Source organism: Arvicanthis niloticus, chromosome 4 (genome assembly GCF_011762505.2).
Source record: "Arvicanthis niloticus isolate mArvNil1 chromosome 4, mArvNil1.pat.X, whole genome shotgun sequence".
NCBI lineage: Eukaryota > Metazoa > Chordata > Mammalia > Rodentia > Muridae > Arvicanthis > Arvicanthis niloticus.
Window position 1 is genome coordinate 65,627,754 of NC_047661.1, and position 15,410 is coordinate 65,643,163.

General features: G+C 43.2%; 1 protein-coding gene and 2 non-coding genes across 3 annotated transcripts; all 3 read right to left on the reverse strand.

The window, feature by feature from the left end:
- Positions 1-1,085: 1,085 nt before the first annotated feature.
- Positions 1,086-5,764, reverse strand: Rps3a (ribosomal protein S3A). Its single transcript, XM_034500640.2, has 6 exons — positions 5,606-5,764; positions 4,842-4,945; positions 4,200-4,387; positions 2,200-2,408; positions 1,620-1,729; positions 1,086-1,256 (listed from the first exon to the last, which is right to left on the reverse strand). The coding sequence occupies exons 1-6, from the start codon at positions 5,665-5,667 to the stop codon at positions 1,135-1,137; spliced, it is 795 nt and encodes a 264-aa protein (XP_034356531.1). The 5' UTR covers positions 5,668-5,764; the 3' UTR covers positions 1,086-1,134.
- On the reverse strand, positions 1,944-2,012 carry LOC117707958 (small nucleolar RNA SNORD73). The gene has a single exon (XR_004606696.1). It is a non-coding gene; the product is annotated as a small nucleolar RNA SNORD73 (small nucleolar RNA).
- Positions 3,523-3,595, reverse strand: LOC117707956 (small nucleolar RNA SNORD73). Its single transcript, XR_004606695.1, has one exon. It is a non-coding gene; the product is annotated as a small nucleolar RNA SNORD73 (small nucleolar RNA).
- Positions 5,765-15,410: the final 9,646 nt, after the last annotated feature.

Below are 15,410 nucleotides of genomic sequence, written 5' to 3' on the forward strand. Positions count from 1 at the left end.
ATGCTAAATCAATTCTTTTACTACATACAAATAACACAGTTTGTTTACCCAATCTATTAGGTTTTTAGTACAATGAATAAAATGTAATTTTCTTGTACTATTCTGTTGCTGTGAAGGGACATCATGACCAAGACAACTTATAAAACGGAGCATTTAATTGGGGGTTTTAGAGTGAGTCTGTACAGACAACAGCCATGGCGGAATGGCTGAGTTTTAGATCCTGATCTGCAGACAACATGCAGAGGGAGACACATTAGGCCTGACTTTTCACTAGCTACCATCAGCAAGCCTTCTCACAGGCACAGCTGAAGCCAACCTGCAGCACTGATCTCAGGTCCACACTAGAGCCTTTAGGCAGGCCTAATAGGTCTTTGTGACTGTGAGTCTCTGGTCTTTAGTGCCTGGTCACAAGGTAAAATGGGCCTCCTCTGCCACTCATGCCATGATGCATCCACCATGCCACCACAGACCCAAAGCAATAGGGTCCAGTTGGTCAAATATGAACTCAAATAAGCCACTTCTTTTTTCCATCAACATGCCTATAGTGCTGGTTTGTTATGTAAAGCTGACATACCACTTAATGCAAAACCAGGAAGTCTACTACTTTTCAAAACATCACACTTTTTACTTTTGAATCCCAGGCACAACAAATCAAAGTGCTGGAGACCAGTGAACTTTACTGGAGTCTGTATCAATACCCCTACGGTTGGATTACAGTCTTTTATAAGACTGTATATAAGACTGTATAAGATTCCCACTCTTGTCAAACAAGGCATCTTTCATGTTGTGGTGACCTCCAACCATAAAATTCTTTGTTGCTACTTCATAACTAACTGATACATAATACTGAGCAGGAGGTTTATTTAAAGGGAGGTAAAACAAAAAACCCAACCTTGGCCTATGCGGATTTCTACTTACAGGGTGTTGTGGCACAGGCCTTTAAACCAGAAGTATCCAAATCTCCTGTTGGAGGCCAGACAGAGCCACACTTTGTCTCACTACTAATCTAACTTCTAAATGGATAAAACCCATTAAACAATACCTGATTCACCAAGCTCTCTATTTTAAAACAATGTCCAGAAGCAAACAATCACAAATAGGACTTTTTATTTGTCACTATTAAAAATCTGGATTTTAAACAGATTCTTGGACTGGTGGTTCATATCCATCAGCTCGTTCAACCTTAGCACCTGTCTCGTCTCCAGTTGCTTTGCCAGAACTACCGCCTTCACCATGGAGCTCCATGAGCTTTCCCACTAAAAGGAAAAGAAAAGAAGTCTTGTTATAAACAAGTATCATACCCTAAAAAATGGTTTCCATACTACAGACAGAAGAAAACAGACCATTATTTTGCCCTAAAAACCTACATATAGAGGCTGGTTCAGTGGTTAAGAGGCACTTGTTCTTGCAGAACTGGGTTCAGTTCCCAGCACCCACAGGTGGCTTGTAACCATCTGTAACACCATTCCCTGAGAACACCAAAGTCTCCAGAGATGTATACATACATGCAGGCAAATTACTCATTATACATAAACCAATCAAAAATTTTAATCATTTTTAAAAAATCATGTACGTGGTTTCATAAACTTCCATCTCATGAAACATGATTTCTCACTTACATTCAAACTTGGGTTTCTTCAACATTTTTACTTTTCTAACAAAGACATCATGAAGAGGATAAATGGACTGGCAAGCCTTTTCTATGTCTTTCCCAATGCTGTCTGGAATCCTGTAAGAACAGTAAACTTTTAAAAAAACAACCAAGCAACAAAAAAAACCCACCAAAGTCGACTTTCTCACATAAGCAGCAATTTTCTTTAAATAGCAAAAAAAAAAAATCTTAGAAAGTATCTAAACTGTAACGCTTAGCAACAAAATTAACATTGAAGTCTTCCTTATGCTTTTTGCATAACACCCCCTTAGCCACCTGTATTCTACAAGGGAACATCAGAAAAATGTAACAGTTATCAGTGGTCATCAACTGGGACCGAAACATTTTCTCATCACATATTCCCATGCATTATACGTAAAGCTGTTATTCATTTTGTGTTTAAGTCAAGTCGCTATACACTGTAAGATAACTTCAACCAAAAAACAGTGATTTAAGTTGAGGTCCAACTCCACCTTGTCTTCAATAACAGAAGGATGATTTAACAGGCACTCAGGAAGTTTCTATAGGAGAAAAAGAAGCGCACTTACAGTTTGTTAACAACCTCCTTCAAGTCATTAGTCTGCACTTCCCGGGTCATGATCTCCATCATCTTCTTGCGGATCTGGCGGACCTGCTGGTGCTGCGCATAGGACGTCTTCCTTATCTGGTTGTTGCGTTTTTTAGTGAAACCAACACAGAAAAGTCGGAGCAAATACCCATCGGTCGTCTTGACATCAACATGAGCTTCGATCATGGTCTAGTGAGAAAGGGATACTGTCAGCTCGTAACAGTTTTGGGGCTTGCCGTTTTCTGAGACAGTTCTCACAACATAGCCCTGGTTATCCTTGAACTCAGAGACCCCCTCCTTTTATGTTTTAACAGCCTAAATCAATTTTTAAGTGCTAATATACAAGCTTGGGATGCCAAACCCATGTGATAAAGTATATAAAGTTTACACAGCCTCCTTAAAGTGAAATTAAAATGATACCCCAAAATCAGTTACTCTCCTTATAAACCAGTCATCAACTGGACTCACACCCTTTACATTTGTATCAACACCCCCCAAGAGCTTTGAAAGTTAAATTCTAAGATGGTATAGACAGAATGAAACTGTAAGTTTTTATCTTTTAAAAGGAAAAATAGGTTGTGTCTGGTGGCTTTAGTTCCAGTACTCTAAGCAGGAGGCAGAAAATGTTGGATCTCTTTAAGAATTTGAGGCAACATGGTCTACACAGAAGTTCCAAGCCAGTCAAGGATACACACAGTGAGACCCTGTCTCAAGATTCCAGAAAACCAAACACAAAATAAGCCACACATGACACATGTCTGGAATCCCTGCACTCAGTGTACAAAGGCAGATTGTAAGTTTAAGGCCAGCATGGTCTACATAGCAAGCACCAGATCACAACAGGTTGGAGATTTATTTTATATATGTGAGTGCATTGTAGCTGTCTTAAGGCACACCAGAAGAAGGGTACCAGATCCCATTACAGATGGTTGTGAGCCACCATGTGGTTGCTGGGAATTGAACTCAGGACCTCTGGAAGAGCAGTCAGTGCTCTTAATCTCTGAGCCATCTCTCCAGCCCTGGATATCCTTTCTTGAAAGAACAGGGAAGTAGATTACCTCTGCTATAAAAATATTTCTCAATGCCTTTTATTTCAAACTAAAGTTATGCAAAGAACTTAAGTACATAGTTCCAAAGCTAAGATCTAAATAAAATCTGTAATTAGACCATGCTACCATCTTTTAAGGGATCAGGTTGAGTGACAAAGTGATTTCTTTGAATTTTACAAACTAAGAGTTTTAAGCATGCATCAATATATATTAAATAGCTTATCATTTCCAAAATCACACAAAGTACATTAGGGAATGTCAGCAATAAATGTAACGGTATAATCAGTAGGCTTCATTTGGGACCGAAACATCTTGTCATCACTCATTCCCATACACAATATGCCATCACTCTGAACCAGATACATCTGACAGCTTTTTCCTGAAACATGGATTACTGCCTTCTACTGCCTTCTTTGTTGGTCACTGTGCTAAGCCCATTTCCCTACAGGTTATTCCATCTTCACAACTCCATGAGCTGATTCTGACTATTCAAATGAAGAAATAAAGCTGCCATGAAGGCTTGCTACTTTCAAGAACAAAACAAATGGGGACCGAAGCTCTGATTTCAGCCGCATTCCGCTGTCAATCAAGTCAGCTAGAGCACCTTTTCACTATGAACTCTAAAGATGGAAACCCTCAAACATTCTCCAGACTGGCAAAGGTGCCCACCCCACCTAATGTGACCATAACAAGCAAATACCAGGCTAAGGGATGCAGCTCAGTGTTGGGACTGACTGCCTAGCATGTGGAAAGCCTTGAGCTACCTCCAGCACAAGAGTAACAGTGATACTCACTGATGTAAAACAGGAATTCAACTCCAGGAGAGTGCTTCATACCAAGAAAACCATCCCAAGTTTGAAAAAAACCCCATGTTTTTTGATCCTTCCTACCAACACACCCGTACCACAGAACACTTGGGTTTTGGTCTCACCTGCCACTTTTTGACCATGGAGCACATTTTGTCCCGGGTAAGATCCATGCCATGGAAGTTGGTCAGACAGTTTTTGCCCTGAACGTCCTCAGTGATTAGCTTGAATTTTCTAAATGCAACTTCATCATTCTGTAGATCAGCAAGGCTCACTTCAAACACACGACCCTTGAGGCCATCAGATGCAATTTCTACAAAAGAACCACAGAGCCTGTTACCAAATCCACCTCCAGTGCCTTACTGGCAATACCTAAATGTTTTTCTTGGACAGTTGTTATCAACTGTCCTCGCTGCCACATACGTACTAAAAACAAGCACTCCAAATGCCAAACCTGCAACCACTGAGCTGACATTTCAATCAAGTGTCCCATCACTGGACAAATCGTTGACCAAGACGCCTGTTAAAATACGCATGCAAGCCGGGCAGTGGTGGTGCATGCCTTTAATCCCAGCACTTGGGAGGCGGAGGCAGAGGCAGGCGGATTTCTGAGTTCGAGGCTAGCCTGGTCTACAGAGTGAGTTCCAGGACAGCCAGGACTATACAGAGAAATCCTGTCTCGAAAAAAAACCAAAAGAAAAAGAAAAAAAAAACAACGCATGCAACAGCTTAGGAACAAAGCAAAAAAAAAAGTCTATGGTACTCACTGGTTCCTTGAGTCCTTGTGACTAGTGTTTTTCCGATGTTTCTAATATTGAACATTGCTGGAGCTTTCACATCATACCAGTCTTTCTTAGAAAATGGATCAACCCTGGATTGGAGAAAAATAGCCAAGTTTCTTTGTAAATCCTAAGAACACTCCTGACGACTTTTAAACTCTTATCCTTAGTACTTCTGTTGACACAATTTCCCAGGCAAAATCTTGGAGTTGGCTTGCATTTAATACCAAATGCGCCCCTGCCTCACTGTGGGGCGAACTTCAGTAAGTTCGAAGCCATGCCTTCCCCACTAAGTCACACAGGCAGTATCACATACTGCCCCGAACCTACAGGACTGGTGATATTAACTAGTCCGGAACAGCACCAACTGCTGCTAAGCGACAGCCATGAGTTTCCAGGTTCCACGAGGCCCCGGAGCACAGAAGTGACGTGGGGTCCCAAATGGACAACCAGAGTTGACTGCCGAACCTCCTGACGTAAAGGGGGTGCTAAAAGTGCCGCGAACTTCAAGCAAACCGGGAGCCACAGGTCGCAACAAGCGAGCAACCGCTGGAGACGGAGGACGGGCTCACACGCGGCGCGCGACACCCGGCCCGGTCGGGGAGAGGCGGTCGTCCGGCACGCACCCGCCGGCACCACCGCCGCGCAATCCAGCCCGCATCCTCACCATCCGCCCCACACTGCAGACCAGAACCTGCCCGCCAACTCCTGCGGGCCCCGAAGACCCGGGATCCGCAAAATCCGCCACTTACACTTTCTTCTTAGCTCCCTTCTTGCCACCTTTCGTAAGGCGCTTGTTCTTGCCGACCGCCATGGTGCCGATCGGAGAGCCAAAAGGGCGGAAGTACAACTCGCGCGAGAACTTAACGCGAACCGGGCGGGGAGCGCTGTCTACGTGACCCTTGCTCTTTCGCCCTTCCGGCTTTAGTAATCTCGCGACACTACCCAGCAGCTGGGTCCCACCGTGCTGCAATAGCGCCCTCGTGTGTCGGGAGGTCGCGCAGCGGCCCGCGGGCTGACTGGGAGAAGGCTGTGCGCCGGAGCTTGTCTGAGATGCTCAACTCATGTCAGGTTTCCTGTGGTTTCCGTTGCCCTGAGGGTGGGAAATTTCCATACAATGAGATACCCGCTGAACTCTCGCAGACTCTAATTTTGAGAGTATGTTTCTCCCCTAGATCATGGGCTTTAAATCAGAGATAGCAAATCCGTGTTCAAGTGGTGATATGAACAGTACTTAGCCTTCTGACCTCTTTAGCCATCAGTTCGCTCGTCTGTATAATGGGAATAATCATGCGATCTATTTCATAATGTTAGTATAATTCAGTAAGCATAACTTCGGGCACGCCGTTCACGTGCTGATGATTACTCTTAGGTATGGCTGTGTTGTGAACATTCATGAAAAGAGAGGCTTAGCCATGTGTGGTAACACATGGCCGCAATCCCAGAGCCCTGGAGGCAGGAGGATAGCAAGTTAGAGGAGACCCTGGAGTATACGGTGAATTCCAGACTAGTCTGAAATACCTCAAGACAGACTGGGCAGGGCGGCAGAGTGGGGTATATCTGTAAGTATATTACACATTTGTAATCATATTTTTATTTATTTTGTATGACTATGTGTGTGGTCATACATGTGCCTCACAGGCCTCTGTGTGGAGGTCAGAGAGCAATTCTCAAGAGTTGGTTCTCTTCTTCCACCATGTGGGTATAAGGCTCAGGGAGAGGCTTCCATATGATGTGCCCTGCACCCTCACCATCCAACAGGCCTCTGCAGGTGCCCTTACCATGAGTCAGCTCGACAGCCCGGGGGTTTTGTTGTTTGTTTGGTTTGGGTTTTTTTTCTGGGATAGGAGGAGCATTTGGTTTTTTAGTGGATCGGTGGATTCCATCTCCAGCACTCCAAAAAGGCACAGTCACGACCAATTGTTGTACCTATCTGCCCACCAGTTTTCTTAATGCAAACCACTCTTCCCCACTTTTAAAAATGATGTGTTTATTTTTATTTTACATGTTTGGCCTGCATGTATGTCTGTGTGAAAGTCCCAGTTCCCCTGGAACTGGAGTTACAGACTGTTGTGAGCGCTCACATGGGTCCTGGGAATTGAACCTGGGTCCTCTAGAAAAGCAGTCACCACTCTTTTTTTTTTTTGTTTTTTCCAGACGGTTTCTCTGTGTAGCCTTGGCTGTCCTGGAACTCACTCTGTAGACCATGCTGGCCTCGAACTCAGAAATCCACCTGCCTCTGCCTCTCAAGTGCTGGGACTAAAGGTGTGCGCCACCACCACCCAGCCAGTCACCACTCTTAACCACTGAGCCATTTCTCTACCTCTACCCCCACCCCTCCACACCTCCAAGCCCCCACCTCTGGCTTCCCCATTTTTATGTTTGTTTTATGTTTGTTTGTTTTTTTTTTTTTTTTTCAAAACAAGAGTCTGCCTGTGTTGTTTGGGCTGACCTCAAATTCATGCTCCTCAAGCCTCAGCCTCTTGGGTGCTGGGATTGCTGGCATGCTCGGCCACATCCAGTTACCAACAGCAGTTTAGCAAACCACAGCCTGGGGAGATGGCACCAGCTGCCTCAAGGGTAGAACTGGCCTGTGAGGCTTGGTATTCGGCCAGCAGTGTATTGGGTTCTCTTCTCTAACTTCCTCTTTGGCCAAGGCCAAAACCCAAAAATTCAGAACCAACTCCCTATTCAGCAGGCTCTCAAGAAGTTTTAAAATCCTTTTTTCCCCTTCAAATATAAAGATTAATCATGACTCAGAAACAAATTGGAAGCTTTCTCTTAAAGAAAAAATTGACTCTGATTTGAGAGGAGGGCCTCTGTCATGTTACCCTATATTTGTGAAATGACAGAAGTGTCTTATTATAAAGATAACATGTACCTAGCTGTCTGAGGCTAAACACAAGACCAGCAAAAGCTGTTTAGGTGAGGACACACCATAACCTTGAGAAAAACTCAAGGATCCATGGGTGATGGCACACCCCTGTAATCCGAGCATTCAGAAGGCCGAGACAAGATTCTTTGTTTGAGAGCAGCCTGGGCTACACAGTGAGACCAATCTCTGAATACCTAGGACTGGAGTTATTGCTCTGTGGCAGTATATATTTGTTCATACAAGGTACTTGGTTCAATCTCCATCACCATAAAGAAATAAGTATGCATGTGTGCGTGCAGTATAATGGAAACACCCAAAGTAGTAACTAGGAGCATTTGGTTACAACTGTTGTTATTATTGTTATTTTGAGATGCAGTTTCTCTCTGTGTAGCTCAGGCTTGTCCCAGATCCCTATCTTAGAGGATCCTCCCACCTCAGGTTCCTAAGAGGCTAGAAGTGTAGTCATAGTCTTCTGGCTTCTAGCTGGAATGCGAAGCTCTCCTCTGTCACCTCTGCCTTCTGCCTCTATCTTTAAGGATGTGTATGAGTTCAATGTAACTGAAGTCCCCTTTCCATCAATAGGTGCCTTTCTCTACAGCTCACCACCCCTCTGCTATAAATGGATCTCTTACACCATCCAGGCTCCTCCATCGAGTCACCCTCCTGAAAGATACTGAACTGCATAATGTCTTCTCAGAAGACATTGTCAGAGGTCAGTGGGACTTGAAGCCCCACTAATCATAACGTCAGTCAAGGTGCTCATCAACTGGACTTTCCCAGCACGAAACTTCTCTGTCAGTGGAGCCATCTTTGTTCCCATCAGTCATGTTAAACGCACTTGAACTCCCCAGTCTGTGACTAGTCACGCCTGGCGGGCACGGATGCTGCACCCTCGGGCCTTTACTTTGCCCTCAGGCTCTGCTTGGTAGTCATTCAATCCCAGCACAGCTTCCACGCTCCAAGCCTTTAAACCTTAAAATCCCGGCTAGCTTTCAGCTCCTACGTCCTCCTACCCCGGCCTCTAAGTTGATCTTCCTACCCTTTAGCCCCACCCAAAATTCTTCGGTAACTCCACAGGTCTCAGATGTCTGTAGTGTCTCCAGTCCTTTTTGTGTGACTGTATTTAACACTACACAAGGGTACCCTCAAAAATAGTTAAGGCAAGGCCAGAAATGTCAGTGATAGAGAGCATTTGTCTGAGTTAGGACGTCCTTGGTTTGCTCTTCACACTTCACCAGCCGCCCTTCCCCCTCCATCACAAGATAGTCTGAAGATACATTTTATTTTTCTTACTATAATTTAACAGACAAAACCAAAGGGGCTAGGGATGCAACTCAGTTCCTAGATGCTCGTCTAACACGCACAAAGCCTAGCACCACATAAACTGGGTACAGAAACACATGCCTGTAGAGCTGGTGGTAGTACTTGCCTTTACCCCAGTACTTAGGAGGCAGAGGTAGGCGGATCCGTTTCAGGCCAGCCTGGTCTACAGAGTTCCAGGATAGCCAGGGCTACAGAGAGAGACACTATCTGAGAAAAGAAGAAAGGAGGATGAGAAAGAGGAGGAGGAAGAGGAAGCGGCAGCAGCACATGCCTGTAATTGTAACATACAGGAAGTGCAGATGATCAGAAGTTCAAAGTAACCCATAGATAGGGAGTTTGAGGCCAACAGAGCTACACGAGACCCTGTATTACCCTTAATCCTGGGAGGCAGAGGCAGGCGGATTTCTGAGTTCGAGGCCAGCCTGATCTACAGCGTGAGTTCCAGGACAGCCAGGTCTACACAGAGAAACCCTGTCTCAAAAAACCAAAACCAACCAAACAAACAAACCCTTAATCCCAACACTCAGGAGGCAGAGGCGATTGGATCTGTGAGTTAGAGGCTAGCCTGGTCTACATAGTGAGTTCCAAGCCAGTCAGGCCTACTGAGAATCTGACTTTATTATTTTACTGGAAAAAAATTATGCTACATCTTTTGATCATGTTTTTTTGTCTCTGAATTCCTCCCAGATCCTCTAGCCTCCCTAACCACCCAACTTTATGTTCTGTTTTCTTCTGTCTTAAAAAAAAAAAAAAAACCACAAAAATGAAAAGCAAAACAAAAAAGCAAAAGACCATTGCTAAAGCAAAGCAAAATGAAACAAGCAAAAGTCCACAAAAATACCGTTGAGTGTGTCTTGTGCTAGCTAACCGATTTTGGGCACAGGGGATACCCTGGAGTATAGTTGATACACTCAGAAGCCATGGAAGAAGATTGATTTTATCCTTGCCAGTGGGCATCAGTTGCAGACAGCTTCTTGGTTAGGAGTAGGAACCCCATGTCTGCTTCTCCCTCTTGGTGTTATGATATGACTCCATCAGGCCTGAACCCGTGCAGGCCCTGTGTATACTGCCGCAGTCTGTGACTTCTCATATGTGCAACAATCCTGCTGTGTCTGGAAGATGTTTTTCCTTTTAGTCAGCTACCATCTCTGGCCCTTAGCATTTTGCTTCCCCTTCCACACAGATCCCTGACCCTTGAGGGGATGGAGACATCCCCTCTAGGACTGAATGCTCTAAAGTCATCTCTCATTCGCTATACATTGTCCAGTTGTGAATCTCTGTCAATCCCCACTTGCTTTAAGAAGGAGCTTCTCTGATGTAGGCTGAGTGGGGCACTGACCTACAGGTATGGAATTATGTCATTGGGGGTGATTTTATTGCTGTGTTCCTTTAGCAGTTCCAGCTTTCCCCTAAGCCCATGCTTCTAATCTCAGGCTCTTGACCACTTTGGCAGTGTCAGGTACGGGTCCCCTCTCATAGCGTGGACATCACATCAAATCAAAAAGTGGTTGGTTACTCCCGTAACATTTGCGCCACTAGTACATCAGTTTGGCAGCAGGCAGGTCACTGGTATAGGTTGTAGTTTGTAGCTGTATGATACTGATGATTACCTAGTCTCCAAAAGCATGCAGAGTGCCTTCCAGCAACAGTACCGCTAGTCAGTAGAGGTAACACTACTAGTTAGGCACCAGCTTGACTTCTCTGTGTTTGATGACTTAAGTTAGCTTTCTCTTCAGTTGTAGAGTCTTACCATCAAGTTGTGGAGAGCAAACAATAGCCTTGGCAATAGCCTGAGGGTTTTATTTGGGGGTGGGGGTGGGTTCATGGGACTTCCATTGCCAATGACTCAACAAGATATAACCCATTCCTGGCACTGAAGGCTTTATTTGGTGGCATAAGAAGTCTACTGGGTGCATTTCTCCACTATTGTTTAGCCACTCCACTTAGATCATATATATATATATATATATATATATATATATATATATATATATATATATTCTATACTAGTAGTTTTCCATATGATTTTTTTTTTTTTTTTTTTTTTGGTTTTTTGAAACAGGGTTTCTCTGTGTAGCCCTGGCTGTCCTGGAACTCACTCTGTAGACCAGGCTGGCCTCAAACTCAGAAATCCGCCTGCGTCTGCCTCCCAAGTGCTGGGATTAAAGGCGTGCGCCTCCACTGCCCGGCATGGATTTTCAAATGACCTTTTTCAAATGACTATTTTTGTTTATTGCCTTGTTTGTTCCTTGACCTAAAACTGACTTTATTCTTTGCATGTACTTAGAATGGTATAAAAGCAGTCTGGAGAAAAATAAATCCACTTCAGCCTCAGCACTGGCTGGAGTCATGCTACAGTGTTGTCTAATTGTCATTTTCTTTTCAATCCTCAATCCCTCCCTTGAGACCTGGTTGACTGACTGAGCTGGCTTGGTCAGTTGAGTAAGTATCTTTGTAGTGAGATGTAGAGTCCTTTGGTTGGATGCCCCAGAGTGGTAGAGCTGCATCTTCTGACAACTCAATTCCCAGCTTTCTGAGGAACCACCACACTGATTCTCATGGTGTCTGTATCAGTTTGCATCCTATCAGCTATAGATGCGTATTCTCCTTTCCCCACAACCTTGCCAGCTGTCAGGAGCTGCCATTTGTTTTATTGATGTTAGCAATTCTGATTGGTATAAGATGAAATTTCAAACTTTAATTTTAATTTCCCTAATGACTAAAGATGCTGGGCATTTATCCAAGTGTTTCTTAGTCATTTATATTTCTTCTTTTGAGAACTATTTAATCTGTGCCCTATTTTTAATTGAGTCATTTGGTTTTTTTGTAATCAGGTTTTGGAGATATATATATATATATATATATATATATATATATATATATATATATTCAACCCTCTACCTCAGTCACAGTTTTATTGTAGACACCATGACCAAGGCACCTCTTGTAAAAGAAAGTATTTAATTGGAGGCCTGCTTACAGGGTTAGTCCATTATCATCATGCCAGGGAGCATGGCAGTATGCAGGCAAGCATGATGATGGAGAAGTTGCTGAGAGCTACATCCTGATCTGTAGGCAGCAGGCAGAAAGAAAGAGACACTGGGCCTGGTGTGGGCTTTTGAAACCTCAAAGCCCACCCCCAGTGACACACTTTCTCTGACAAGGCCACACCTACTCCAACAAGGCCACAATTTCTAATCTTGAACAGTTCACCAGCTGGGGGACTAAGCATGCATGAGCCTATAGGGGCCATTCTCATTCAAACCACCATATCCTCTACCAGATGTCTAATTGGTAAAGATCTCTTCCTATTCTGTAAGCTGCCACTTTTCCTGAGTGATGGTGTCATTTGCCATACAGAAGCTTTTCAGTGTCATGAGAGACCCTGACTTTAAAAACAAACAACAACAACAAACCCAAACATCAGGACAGGGGTGGTGTAAATCCCTTGTACAACATGTCCAAGGCCCTGGGTCCAATCTCTAGCACAAGAATAAAACATCACACACTTGCTTAGCTGAAGATGCTCAGAGCTGCTCTCGTTGTTTGTCTTCACCATGTCTTGACTCCTACAAAATAATTATTCTTCAACCACCAATAAATTACTTAAATTCCCCTGAATTAATAAGCTTCCCTTGCTTACATCTCACTCACCCCTCCTTAGCTGGCACATGCCCAAACATTTTTAAAGGTAGCCCATTTCTTTCAACATGAAACCAGTCCCTGGCAGAGTAGGCTTTCCTTCAGACCTGGTCCCTGAAGACCTAGCATTACTTGTTAGAAACAAGTGACAAAACATGCCTCTTTTACACTGTGTGCAGGAAAGGGAACGCGGTGGCCTCTCTCTCATCTGTGCCTCATCTCTCAGTACATAGTAACCCCTCGGGATATTTATTGAATGAATAGAGAAGGTTAGATGACAACAGTCACATCTTATCCAGCCCAGATAGCAGAATAAGTTTAGGAACTAACAAGACAACAAGTGTTAAGTTTTGCCAACTGTAAAATAACAGTAATAAAAGACCCAACATTTCCTAACAACATCATTTCATTTAAAATTTACGTTTGACTACCCAAAGAAAAATAAGATATCCCCCGATAAAAATGTAGTTCTAGTTAGTGAAGAAGTCAGCTCTACTCCCCTTAACCCACCATCCAGATGTTTGTAGTGAAGAAGTCAGCTCTACTCCCCTTAACTCACACCATCCAGATGTTTGTAGTGAAGAAGTCAGCTCTACTCCCCTTAACCCACACCATCCAGATGTTTGTAGTGAAGAAGTCAGCTCTACTCCCCTTAACCCCACCATCCAGATGTTTGTAGTGAAGAAGTCAGCTCTACTCCCCTTAACTCACACCATCCAGATGTTTGTAGTGAAGAAGTTAGCTCCACTCCCCTTAACCCATACCATCCAGATGTTTGTAGTGAAGAAGTCAGCTCTACTCCCCTTAACTCACACCATCCAGATGTTTGTAGTGAAGAAGTCAGCTCTACTCCCCTTAACCCCACCATCCAGATGTTTGTAGTGAAGAAGTCAGCTCCACTCCCCTTAACCCATACCATCCAGATGTTTGTAGTGAAGAAGTCAGCTCTACTCCCCTTAACTCACACCGTCCAGATGTTTGGAGTGAAGAAGTCAGCTCTACTCCCCTTAACCCCACCACCCAGATGTTTCTTTTTTTCTTTTTTTTTTTTTTTTTTTTTTTTTTTTTTTTTTTTTTTTGTAGTTCTTGTTTGTTTTTAAAGTTAGGGTCTCTCATGAGAGCAGAAAAGCTCCTGTACAGCACAGGATACCATCACTCACACAAAGTGGCAGCCTACAGAATGGGAAAAGATCTTTAGCAATTACTCGTATATACCAATATAGACCTTATTTCCCTTGTGTCATTACAGACTGGTGAAAACTAGTGACATGGACCAGGTCCACCATATTCCTTCCAAACATAATATTCCATCTAACAATCTGGGAAACTAGGCATCGCAGTACATGCTTGAGGGACTGAGGCAGGAGGATCAGCTCCAGGTCATCTTACAGTATATAGTGCAACTCCACTTCAAGCAAGCAAATAATAATAACACTTTCTTGTATTAATTCAATGCTGGCAGAGTCTCTCTCTCTCTCTCTCTCTCTCTCTCTCTTTCTCTCTCACTCACTTCACTCACTCTCTCTTACTCTCACTTCACTTGATCTCTCACCTTTCTTTTTCAGTATTACATAAAACCCAGGACCATCTACAACCTTATGCTTTGAATACAAATGTTCAACCACTGAGTTATAGCCATCGGTGATATTTGACTCTGATTTCTTTATAGCTGGCATTTCACTACTGTGAAACTTTCCCAAAAGAATTTATTATAGGCCCCTCCTCACATGCTGACAACTTCAAAATAAAACCTAAATTTACTTTCTCTTTCTGCCCACAAGTAAAAACTACAATGGGAGACATTAATGAAGCCAGCTATGTCTAGTTTTTTTTTTTCTTTATTTTCTTTCTGTTTGGAGGTTTTATTTGTTTTTGTTTCTGTTTTTTGTTTTGTTTTGTTTTGTTTTGTTTTGTTTTTAACCCTGTCTCCCTTGGAAATGTCTCACTCTGTTTCTCAGCAAGACCTAGACTATGTAGGCCAGCCATGTCTTCATAGCATTCTACCTCTGCCTTGTGAGTGCTGGGCCTATTGGCATGTGAGACAGCACACTGACAGGAGGGGAGCGTGTGGGGCTGTCCAGTAGATGCTAGGGTTAGATTTCTTCTGTCATTCAGAGTGGCATCCAAATAAGTTGTGACTTCTGGAACCAAGAAGCACCCTCTGGCCAAAAGCAGCTTGACATTTGTTTATCTTGCCTTGTCCTGTTTTTCTCTTCTGTTTGAACATGTCATTCTTTCTAAAATAACAGCACTTTGAACAGAATTTGGCTGGGATCTGCTGTTTAGTTGGTCATTTATTTAATTAATGGATAGAAATGTCTCCCATAAATAAAGAAATTTGAGAAAATCTTATGTTGTTGTTTTCATGTTTAGAATTCTGCCTTTTTAGAAGGCAGGCAAGGAGGTACACCTTTAACCCCAGCACTCGGGAGGCAGCAGATCTCTGAGTTTGAGAAAAGCCAGCTCTATGGAATGAGTTCCGGGAAACCCTGCAAATCTCAAGTGTCTTTTTAATGATAATATTTCCTCAAATGCTTTGATGGTAATATAGATTGATCAATCTAACCGGGAAATAGGAAATGTTTCAAAATCTGAAACTGTGTGACCTCTGATAGGAGGTTTTCGTGGAAAATTTCACATGGTAAAACTTTGTCCAGGCACAAAATTATTAAAAGTATTTGTATAAAATACTCTGGCCATAGTAGTACATGACTTTA